This window comes from Zeus faber, assembly GCF_960531495.2.
Source record: "Zeus faber genome assembly, chromosome: 7".
Lineage (NCBI taxonomy): Eukaryota > Metazoa > Chordata > Actinopteri > Zeiformes > Zeidae > Zeus > Zeus faber.
Window position 1 is genome coordinate 12,318,468 of NC_137203.1, and position 12,427 is coordinate 12,330,894.

The 12,427-nt window shown below is 44.3% G+C and overlaps 1 protein-coding gene across 1 annotated transcript; it reads right to left on the reverse strand.

The window, feature by feature from the left end:
• Nucleotides 1-2,232: 2,232 nt before the first annotated feature.
• rgs7bpa (regulator of G protein signaling 7 binding protein a) lies at nt 2,233-10,585 on the reverse strand (the record flags this gene model as incomplete). Its single annotated transcript, XM_080003868.1, has 6 exons — nt 2,233-2,324; nt 2,485-2,555; nt 4,136-4,280; nt 6,296-6,426; nt 9,527-9,693; nt 10,436-10,585. The coding sequence occupies 6 exons, from the start codon at nt 10,583-10,585 to the stop codon at nt 2,233-2,235; spliced, it is 756 nt and encodes a 251-aa protein (XP_079859994.1).
• Between the last annotated feature and the right edge of the window lie 1,842 nt (nt 10,586-12,427).

The window sequence follows — 12,427 nt, forward strand, 5'->3', positions numbered from 1 at the left end:
TTCAGTTTTCATGACGAAATTTCAGCCAAGAGGTTTCATATGGAAAAATAGGCCTGACCTGACCAACATTACTGTCTGGCCACAGCTTCCGCACTCTTGCGTGCACCGACTTACATTAGACTTTAAAATGTCGGGATTTTCTTCTCCACTCACTCACAAAGAAAAAAAATCTCACAATGAAAATACATAAATAGACAATTCCTGGAGAAATGATGAAATGATGACCCTGTGTGGTCGTTTATGTATTAAAAGATTAATATTGCTATCAGACAAGATTTAAATCCCCCCCGCGTATGTTTCTATTAATAGAAACTGTCACATCATCAGTAATACCATGCCCTTGAGCAAGGCAAAGGTTGCACCCCCTGGGGGAGGTGGCATGCTCATCAATCTAACAAGAGTACCTCATCGACTTCAACCCCAGGAAGGTTGAGGGTTTGACCCCATCTGCAGTTTTGCATAGTTGGGTAAATCTTGCGGTCGGTGTACACTACAGGGACCAAGCTGACTTCTGTGTGTACAGTACGCCTCGCTCAAGGGAATTCATTCATTTATTTTGTGTTGGGAGGAATCCAACCCATCAGGCCACAGGGTTCATCTTCAGCGCCTTGCCCAAGGAACCTCAGGGTACCCGTTCAACTAATTAGGCCCTGGACGAACTCCAGAACCGGCCCCAGTGAGGTTCCAACCCGGAACCCCACCCAGAATGGTTGAGGCAACACATACTGTACACACACACACATACATACATGTTAAACTGAGAAAACCTTAAACAATATATATTTTTTAACAAATTCAACAAATAAAATTAACGTTTTCAAGTTGACTCCTGATGACTCATATCTAACAAAATGTCCGTGTATTTTATGTTGTTTCACAGTTCCCCTTGCCCTCTCGCTTCTTTTTCTACTCGTGGTCAATGTTTTTCTGCACATTATGTTCAGTGCATTTACATGTGATTTAAATGTTCGGTCCCTAACATTTTACCCCCGATGTAATATCTAATCATAAATTCAATGACATGTTTATTTTTTGTTCATTTCGTTTTTTTCACAATTCAACCCTGCGATGTACTGCTTAGCGTGCGCTCCGGTCCTCTGCACCCAAATTTAAACCAACCTTAAAGGCGACTTTAGGACCACCTGTGGCCGCCTAGTGGAGAAAGTGAGGCGTTACACCACGTCGACGAAGAGAGGAAACTGAGCCCGAAAAAATTCAATAACAAAAGTTTTATTAACAATGTAAAATGACTTATAGCTTTTATCAGCTTTCACTACAATACCTTCACCATGCCCTAAACACTGACCACTATCATAAACAAGCAGAACCCATGCTGTCCGCCCCGCCGGGCTGATCGCACCAGGCGGCGGCGGACACCCCCTGCTTAAAACCACCCACAGATTCTTTGCAAACAGATCTCAACTTCGAAACAACCCAGAGCGCATCGCGTAGAGTATGTGTATATACAAGTCTAACGTCTCCATTTATAGATAGATATTGTGTGCAAAGAAGTTTTTCTTGTATCATATATTCCTCTTTGAAGCTGGAAAAGAAAAGGAAAAAAGTTAGGTTCAGGTTTTTGGTTCATGGAAGACTAAAATAATTGAAGTACATTGAGAAGAGAAACAGCAAGAAACAGAAAACAGAGACATTGATACACGACAAACTGGCCGGGTCCGCCGGCGCCGCGGCACGGGCGGACGCGGCTGGAACTTTATCTTTGCAAGTGCCATCCTCGAATACTTGGATGGAGTCTATGAGTAAGTTATTACGTTGTTTCTGACACAAACAAACACTAATCGTCCCTTTTTTTTTTTTTTTTTTTTTACATGAGTCTTCTCATGTTCACTCACTCAGCAATCATAGTTTTTGTGAAAGTTATTGAACATTAACATTAATTCATAAAATTACCTCTCATTCCCTTTTACGTTGGACAAGCAAGGTATCGGACTTTGTATTCACCAGAAAAAAAAAAAGGAAAAATCTTTCGCAAAACATCTTAAAATATATGTGCGTGACTATCGTTGCCATTACATTGCAATTACAATTCTTCTTTGTATTACAAAATAAAATTATAAAATGGCCAGCCTTTAAAAAAAAAAAAAAAAAAAAAAGGAGAAAGGAGAAAGGGGGAGGACAATATATCTGAAAATGGCAGTAATAGATTGGTGGGTGGTGAAGGACGGTGGGTAATGGTGTCTTTGCCGCCTCCCACCCAGGAAGGCGGGGCCCTTAGCTGGTCACCAGGCAACAGAGCCCAAAGAACCGCCTCTTCCTCTGTCGGACCAGGGGGTATGGGGTCAGGTTCAGGAGGCTGCTGTCGTCTGGACGGGAGGAGAACAAGTCAGAGGGTCACCCATCCGTGGGACGGCAGTTTCGTCCCAGCGTGCTCAACTCACTCATCTCGTCGTTCTCGCGTGAGAACACAACGTTTTTTAAAGTTATCATCAAGCTTCGTAAATGTCGTCGTGTTGAGGCTCTCACCTTGATTCTTCAGTGGTAAAGGCATCGTCTCCCTGAGTTTACTGAGAAGGTTCTTCATCTCCCTCATATCTCTGTCAAAAAAAACCCACACACACGCGCGCACGCGCACGCGCACGCACACGCACACGCACACACACACGCACACGCACACACACAAACCCCGGTTCAGGAACTCCACTCCGGGATTTTTGGAGACAACCTTGTGGATTTGCTCATCAGCATCAACCGAGAGGTCCAACTGAATGACGCGTCAAACCAGCTGACCAGTGCACGGGCGGGGCAAAAAACACGGCGTGATTTTTACTTTCTGGACCCGAAACTTTTCACGTCTGATTTTGTCAACCTTCTATTCATTATCCATTGTTGTTTTATTTTTCGGCTCCATATTATTTAAGACACACATACGCACAAGCAAATGCACAAAAACAGACCTTCTGTTTGATTGATTAAATAATCATTATTTATCAATTTTAAGCGTAAAAGTAATGAAATACCATTACTCAACAACAATCACTCATGTTCTATTATTATCTATTACATCTACTATTATCTGATCAATATCTTTTTAATTTATTAAAATGCATTTACTGTACAAACTCATAACTAAGTGTTTTATCTGTGGCTCACTGAAACTGAATGGTTTGAATTATCTGATTTCGACTTGCAAACCTCACATACTGCAAACCGCACACATCACATACTGACATATTAACTAATGCTCATTTGCACGCACACACACGCACGCACACACACACACACACGCACACACACACACACGCACGCACACACACACACACACACGCACATAAACACACAATAGGCATGCACCAATAGTAATAGCAGTATACGGTATTAGGTTCATAATATCAAAACAGCATAAAAATAACCACTGGAAGTGTGAGAATTTTGGGTTCATTTCAGATTGGAACTTAGTGACAGTTTCATGTTGTAATTTTGGAACGAATAAAGCCTTTCATGTGATATCTGATTTTGTATGATAATTGAAAAAAATTAAAAGCATTAAACGCAAGAGGCATTTAAAAACATGGGGAATTACTATTACTGTCAATGAAAATGTCAGTATTTGTATTGTTATTCAGTATAATCGAGAATAATATTTTTCAATGTGCAGTGTGTAGAATTTACGGAATGGACTTGGCAGAAATGGAGGATAATATTCACAAGTATATTTTAATTAGTGTGTAATCCCATGAAAATAAGAATCATTGTGTTGTCATAGGGAGCGGGTACGCTTCACAGAGGCTGCCATGTTGCCATGTTCCTTGCACGGTAGCCCAGAGCAGACAAACCAAACCAGAGAGGGCCTTCTGGGTTTTTTCGTGAGTTTCGCGGCCACCGTCTCTTCCACGGAGGCCGCCATGTTGGGGAGGGGATTTCATTTGGTTACGATCTGCAAACCTCAACACATGCCACGACACACTGCACCTTTTAAGCCATTAATTATTTAGGAAAAAGTAGCTGTAGCCTCCTCTTTAGTCTCTACGATTTTTTTCTACGATCTACTGACGTGCTCCTGTTTTGCAGTGTCTCCCAGAAAACCCCCACAAGGTTTGAGGGCACGGTCCTCATTCTCGATATGAAAAATTCCCACCCCCCCCCCCCCGTACCCACCGATACCCCCCGTACCCACTTCTCTATGTTCTCTATGTCGGTGGCCACCAGCCAGCAGAGCTGCGGGCAGTCGGTGGGGGAGGAAGACGTGTCCTCCAGGATGGGAATGTCCGAGCTCTCGTCCACCTTGCTGTCGATCCTAGGAGGCCCGCACAAGTCCTTACCTGGAGCACAGAGACAGCAGTAGTAATGGCAATAACAAATATACAAATATGTACCTCCCAGCCCGTCACGCCCGGAGCGTTCTCGTCAGGAACAAGGGCCTCTTTTCACTTCCTTCGCTCCGGGGAAAGTAAGAACACGCATTTAGCTTTACTCCCTTCCCTTCAGTTTTCCTGAAGGGACTCCGGAAAGACCGTCTCTTCCTGTCTTTTTCCACACTTCTGGGTTAAATTTTAAGGGTGAGCTTGCATTCCCCGCTGCTGTGGAACAGTCTAACCCCCACTGGGTAAAAGTTCTCCCCATTCTCCCGAAACCCTCCCTTCAGACCCTTCCCTTTTCCTGTTCTGTGCTTTTTAAAGTGTCCATTCGCTTACTGTGCTTTTGTCTTTTCATTTCCGTGTATTTGTTTTACTTTCCTTATGCTTTACTCTACAGCACTTCAGCATCAGGCATTTTTAAACATGCTTTGTGCATAATTGAACTTGCTTAAAGACTACCTTGCCGCCGTACATTCCATGGGCTTCTCATTTTGGAGCCGATCTGAGATACGTTGGGCGCCAGGAAGGACATTGGGCATCGTGGACCACGATTTATTCACCCCTATGTAGTATGTAACCGTGATTACCTCCAATACACTTGTAATCCAACCGTACGACAGAATCTTTGGAGTTTTATTCAAATGGTTCGACGGCCCGACAAAAAGTCGTGCGACTTCCTTTCCGCTCTCTCCAAAAACACTTCATTCCTCTCTGATCAGCGTGCGGTCTGGTCAAGTCCAGAGCCGAGAGCCTCGTCTGACTTGTGCTCGTGTTAATAAAAGCATTAAATTGTGTAGTTGCGGCGTCTGAGGAGGCGGTCGATGACTCTTCTCTGTTCTCCCTGAGATGGAGTTTTGGGCCCCGAGTCTTCTCCTTCCCGCTGAAGGACAATCTCCAATCACTTCTGGCCACTCCAGCGGCCAAACCACGCACGGCACTTAAAATGGACACAAACCTTAGGGGCCCTCGCGGACGTGAAAGGAGGAATTTTGCGCAAAAAAATAAAACTGTTGAGATCAAATGATGGCGATGATCAAGAGGTCTTCAATCAGCGTCTCTATTTTTAGATTTGTTTCAAGTGCAGCTTTGCATTTATATGCAGATGCAGAGAACAATGTACTGGAAGTGCTGAAGTTTCAAACCGCCGTTCACTTAGAGGCACGGGAACAAAAGTTGTTTTCTAGTCCACTGTCAACCGAACAAAATGTGACGATAACACAACATTACAAGATGTAAAAAAAATAAAAAAGATATGTGAACACATTCACATGCGCATGGATGTGCATGTACATGACATAGATACTGCAAACACACACACACACACACACACACACACACACACACACACACACACACACATCCTCCGAGCTCACTTATTTATCCTCGGAGGGAAATTCAGGCGTTACATCAGTGCACTGCCTCAAAAAGTGCAGTCGGGAAAGAGATACAAATTAAAATGTGATAAGAATTAAAACATATGTACACATCTATCTGCACAAAGTCAACACAAGGTAGCACCGTGCTACTGTAACTAGTGACCAGTGAGCCCAACTGCAGGGGGGCAGTTAGTCAACATAAACATATGTAAATGAGGTGTAGCTGGCGGGGCGAGTTCTGTCAGACAACTCGACAGCGCCACATGATTCCAGGCCCTCATGGGCCGGCCTGCTCCGCTTCCCGCTTGCTGCCTGCTTTGCTTGCTGTTTTGCCGTGCTCCGGCCACCTCCCCTGCATCCACCTGTTGGGCCTGTACTCTTCTATCCAAAGGGGGATTCAAGCTCATCACTCCAATGTTTGCGGCTCATTGAGCATGCCTATATTTCTGTACAGCCCGGATGCCCAACTCAAACGATGCAAAATAAATAAAGATGATTTAAAATTTTACCTAAGAGTTGTCTGTCAGAAATAATTTTAAAGACACGAAAGAAATGACAAACAAATGACCCCAAAACAAACAGTTAATATCAGAAGGCCTGTACCTTTCCTGTGGAGCTGCAGCGAGCCCAGCAGACACACAGATTTGAGCATCTCAGTGATGTACATCTCCAAGCAGCACTGCAGCTGGATGAAGAGCCGGCAGATTTCGGGGTGGATCTCGCCGTCCTCCGGCCTGGAAGAGGAAAGCAGCGGACGCAGAGCAGTGCGTTGGAACTTTTAATCCTGCTTTATAAACATGGACCAGAGCGAACCGAATGATAAAGGACAAAACTGAGATTGACTTTGACTTGTTCGCTCAATATGTGTTTGGAATATGTTTATGATTATGATTATGATTATGTTATGATTTTTTTTACAACGCGAAGGAAAAGCAATGGTTCAAGTTAAATTTATATGTTTATTTTCCATTATCCTGTACTGTGAGTTTATTCATACATTTCCACTTCTTTTCATATTTTCACTTTCATTTTCACATTTTTATTCTATTGATTGTTATTATAACTCTCTATTGTTTTGACGTGAACTGCTGGGACATTGCAATTTCCCTCCAAGAATCAATCAATCAATCAATCAATCAATCAATCAGTCTGTCTGTCTGTCTGTCTGTCTGTCTGTCTGTCTGTCTGTCCGTCCATCCATCCATCCAGCAACTATCTATCTATCTATCTATCTATCTATCTATCTATCTATCTATCTATCTATCTATCTATCTATGTAGTTTAAATATTAAATGTCTTGTCTAGCATTCAGCACTTGAAGCATTGATCAACATCACTTTGTCTGTTTGCCTCAACAATACTGCTGATAATTAGAGACAATTTCTTTCATTAATCAAAAAAAGGCCAATTACCATCTACATGTACAATGTACATCATACCATATGAATGACATTAACAATGAAAGAAAAAAGTAATTATAAGAATTTGTTGAAGAGCTACAGGGTGTGATATTCAGAGGGTGTGATATTGCAGGGCAGAGGTGAGAAGCTCACACCCGGCGGGAATATTATTTGACACAAATGATCAGGTTGTTGTTTCCTTCAGTTAGGGTTAGGGTTAGTGGTAGGGTTAGGGTTTGGCTTAAGCCGGGCCGACCTCCATGCCAACCATCTTATCATCACGACACTCTGCCCGTTCAGACGCACGGGCTTCATTTGAATTTGTAATTCCAGATCTGTGGCGATCTCTGTGGGACGTCAGCAAAGAAATTGAAATAACCCTTAAAAAAACCCATTGCTTTTAGAGTCATCAATTGGGCTTATTTGAAACCAAGATGCTGTTGCTGTCGACAATTGAAACTTCAGAACAATTAAGGTATTTCTCTCAAGCTACAGCACCAGTGCAGGCAGGACTATAATAGTCAATTGTACAGAGATATAGTCACGATTACATCAAATTGTTTAATTAAAGGCCATGCATCAGAAAGGGGGTTATACACAGCCCATGAAAAACGAGACCAACAATTCTCCTACAATTCAAATGAGATCATATTTCTGGGCCTCGTTTGGTTTGCCTCCTGTGTAACACATGCTGTACGATTCGGGGCCTGCCGAGAAGGAATGCGTGTAACATACATGTTTTCTTGGCGAGCCGCGTGACTCTGAGGGTAGACTGCGAGGCTGCGCCGCGTGAGACACGCGGTCGCATCATGCGTGTAACTGACAATGAAGGATACACAATCTAAAATGACTCAAAGAACATGGACGGTGAATTAATTATTAAATCTATGAATAGGTTATAAGATAAAGTGGGGTGGAGTTGGACAAATTTAACCTCTCATTATCAGATTTGGAAAAAAGTGTGAGGAAACAGAGCAACCCATTTGTCATGAGATAGGATAAGATCGAATAAGATACAGTAACACTTTATTAATCCCTCGGGGGAAATTGGGATTTAAATGGACATATTTACATGTCTGCTGCCTCAGGGATAATAATGCACTCCCAGATCCTCCACTACAACATCTTCCTCCCTTTTAGTCTTTTAGTTACTTTGTGTGTCTGAGGACACTGTATCAGCTGACATCTTGGCGTCATCGTTCCAGTTTTGCGTTCATTGTATGTGATGGTCATTAGAAACTTCTCCACATAAGGGTGAGGGTGCATTCTTGCACAATAGTTGATGTGCTTTCTAATATTATAATTCTGTTCCAATTACAACATGACTGATGTAGCACAGCATCATTGTTTCATTCAACAAATAACGGTATGACACTACTTTATCACTATTAACCCTACTGTTAGTTTCTGTTCAACGGAAATATGTTTTAGTGAAGGGTTGGCGTTTTATTCCAACTTAAGAAACAGCAGTTTAATAAAGAGCAAATTGTGCTCAGACTTCAGGATGTTACCTTTGCAACTATGCGTCATCTAAGACTAAATCCAAATCATTTCATCTGGTCTTTACTCTATTCAGATTTTCTAAAAAACTAAGGATCCAATGTTATTACTTAAATGTAACCCAGAGGTAAATTACAAATGAAAGTGTATATCTTGTGATCTCAGGAAATTAGTTGGCGATAATGTGTACCACAGTATGAGGTGTTCCATATACAGTATAATATTTTATGTTTACCAGTAGAGGGCTGACCTAGAATTGGTGGGTTACAGTTAGGTGTGACTCTGAACTTAACACCGCGAGAGGTTTCGTTCCCCTTGTGTGGGTTATGTGGTGTAGCCTGCCGGATGTATACTAAATCGATGAGTTATGTGGAGATTCAGTAATAGAATGCTGATATCATTATCATATCTTGTCTAGTTTAGAATCCATCTCCAAGCTACCCCATCAAAGTAGCTTGGAGAAATGCAACGTGCTGGAGTAAACAGTTGGCCACAGGTCAGGGCTAAGGCAGTGATCCTCAACCTTTTCAACCCTGAATTTGATTTGTGTTGGGCCACAGACCCCATTCGATCAGATTCTGTCTCTGGGACCCCAATCTGAGAATATTTCTATTGTTAGATATTATTCAGTACAATATCTTGTAAAGGAAATAATGGTTTACAAGTTGAACTGTTTATCAGTTTGCTGGGGACTACTCCCTGAGCTCTTGGGGGACCCCACGTTGAGAACCACTAGGCTAAGGCATTGAAGTCCCTAGATTCGAAATTATTCAACTGCATTATACGAAAGTCGGCTTTGTTTTGTTTTCCTTGCAGCAGTTCAGCGGACAAGAAGTTGACGCTGGCTGCGCCATTTGGCTGCGCCCGGGGCAGTTTCAGCGCCGCGGACGGCGCTTCGCTGTCGTCGATAGTAGAAAGTCTTCTCCCCACTCACCCTGAAATCAAGGAGAGACTCTGGTGTGCAGCTCTCGCCATTTCACAGCCTTTGGTTCGGGTCTTGAGCATCTCGGCCCGCAAAGAGGGACAATCCACTGTTATCTCCCCGATGGAGATGACAAGCTCACGATACAGAGCCACAAGCGTGTTGAACTCTTGGACGATCTGCAATGCGAGGAAACATCAGGTCACGAAGAAGAACGACGCGAAGTGGCCTCCCAGCGCGTGTGTTTCGCGGGATAAACTTTGATGTGCACGGGTCTGCGTCTCCCCGCGCCGCTGGCCTGCACGTTGCCCGATTCCCCGCAAACTCTTATCCTCAGCGAACACGTCGCCGCAGCCGCAGGATGCTGCTGTGCCCAAACCCTCACATCTACACCAACCGCCACGCACAATTACAACCCCCTGACGCCACAACAGGGCTGCAGACTCGTGCGTGTTGGAATGAAGAGTCTTGTCTTAACGACGCAACGACGACCCCATCGCGGTAAGTTGGGTTGCTTGTGCAGAATTTGCTACGGCAGGACCGACCACCTCGTAAACTCCAGATGCCATCCTGAAACGGACCGTGCGATATCGTGACGCGAACCGGTGTACGAGGAGGTAAAGTGTGGTCACATACTGACACGAAGCTGTCCGTCATTCGGGGCACCCGAACCGTTGGTAACAAAAAAAATAAATTAATTAAAAAAAAAAAAAAAAAAGGATATGACCGTGCAATCGTCAGTTAATCACACAACCACAATGGCCACGCAGGTTGGCGGCGCAAATGCGTGTCGTTAAGCGAGCGAGACCGGCTGTTTTTTTAGCGGCTCTCTTGCATGCGCCCTGCAGGTGCGGGATAGTTGCCGGTCCTAGAACAAAGACGGAGAACAGGGGACTCTCCGGCGGAGTGTCGCAGACCTACCATTCTGCACTCCGCCACGGCGCGCTGTGCTCGGCGGCTGCTCTCGGTGCTCTCCCTCCGCTCCGGGTCCCGGTAGGGGGGCTTGCCGATCTGGAAGATGTTCCCGGCGGATCTGGGGCGGTTCTTGCGCCCATTCGGTGCAGAACTCATGCATACACATCCACTAACAAAACAGCTCTAATGCAGAAGGGTGTCCCTTTTTTTTTTTTTTTTTTCTTTCTTCTTCTTCTTCTTTGCGACCCCCCTCCCTCCCTCCCTCTCCACCCCGCACTCTCCTGCAGCTCTGCCTCTCGTCTTATTATATCGATTCACCTTCGACGGACGACCACAGCCCGGGTTGGAGATCCGTGTGTCGTCGTGGCTCCCCTGCCAGTGCACTACAGCGGGTCCTCCAGCAGAGCTCCTCTCCGCATCGCCTCCACTGCGGCGGGGCGCGAGTCACCTTCAGTCGGCGCGGTGCGGTGCAGCCTCCGCACCCAGCCGCGAATCCCAGAGTCCACCCAGATCCCAGAGCCCGGATCCCCAGCCCGCGGTCCAGCTAGCTGACAGCCCTCTCCTCACGCACCGTGGTCGGAAGCAGACGAGCACACTCACGGATGATCACCAACTGGAACCATTTTCTGTGACCGCGCGTTTCCATTAAGCACCAACAAGGGCTGGTGATGATAACCGTGTTTTCTTTTTTTTTTTGTGTGTGTTCTCTCTCTCTCTCTCTCTCTCTCTCAGCCTTGGTGTGGCAGCCGAACGCAAACACTTCCTAAAAAAAAAAAAAATAAAAAAAAAGAAAAAAAAAAAAGAAGAAAAAATAAATATTATTCCTCCAAAATTTTCCCCCGGCGGTGGATTAAAAAAAAAAAAAAAAAAAAAGTATTCACTCTTGCATGTGCATCCTCTCTGCAGGATGAACAGGGAAAGCTGGTCCTCAAGGTGCTGATGATGTTGCTCTCAAGGTCTGTTTCTTGGAGTGTTTCTAACCTTGGAGGCGGTGTGAGACGAGCAGTTGCTACAGGCCTGACGTGGCAGCACTGCGCACCCATAGGACAGGAATACTAATACTAGACCCCCCCCCCCCCCACCCAGCACCACATTACACCTGAAATGCTCTGTCAAGTTCCATGGAGGCTATAAATAGGACCAAATATCTGTATTGGAGGCCCTCTTCATTTTATTTTTGAATCTACATGATAACACAGCGATAGATGACGGAGCATAACGGGATTGTTGATCAAAGATAATTACATGGTCAATGACAGACATTAAGACGGGTGCATTTAAAGTAGTCCCGAATCGGGATTCAATCTGGCCTAACAGAATTTTGTTCTGCGGAGGAGTGCCCATGCATATCCTGATCTGGGTTGCTTTTGATATATAAATAAATCCACATAATAAAAAGACAACTACTGTACATAAATCCTGATTTATATTTATATGAATTTTGTACATCCCACACACACAGGGCAAGCAGACGTTGACAATTTCATCAGGAATTGTCCAGTAGAACGTATTATTCGTGTTATTCCTTCTGCCATTTTTTGTCACACTACTTCTCCCACCGTTTTAAAGTCACATAGAGGCAAAAATACATCAAAAAGACTCCATAAAGAATCACTTCCTATTAGTTTGTGGAAGGTTTCGGCCAATGGTTGACGACTTGTTACACTTTTTGTGCCAATGTTTTGCCCAAGAGATTTCCTAAAGGAAAATAGAGAAATCGTCATGGAAACACATGTAAACAAGCCCCAGCGCCTGTGGGGTATCATGCAATGTCATTGTGATATCACAACCTAAAACTGAGCGGCCATCCCATCAGTTTACGCCTAAGAAGAACAAGGTCCATACACACACACGGGTATGAATTCACACACAAAGGGCCCGCACACTTTTACAATTTCAGCAGCAATTGTCCAGTAGTTATTTATTATGATATTTGAACAGTGTGTCTTTATTTTCTATTGGCTGGCCAGATGTGTGCACTTCAAACTGCCCAGGGTG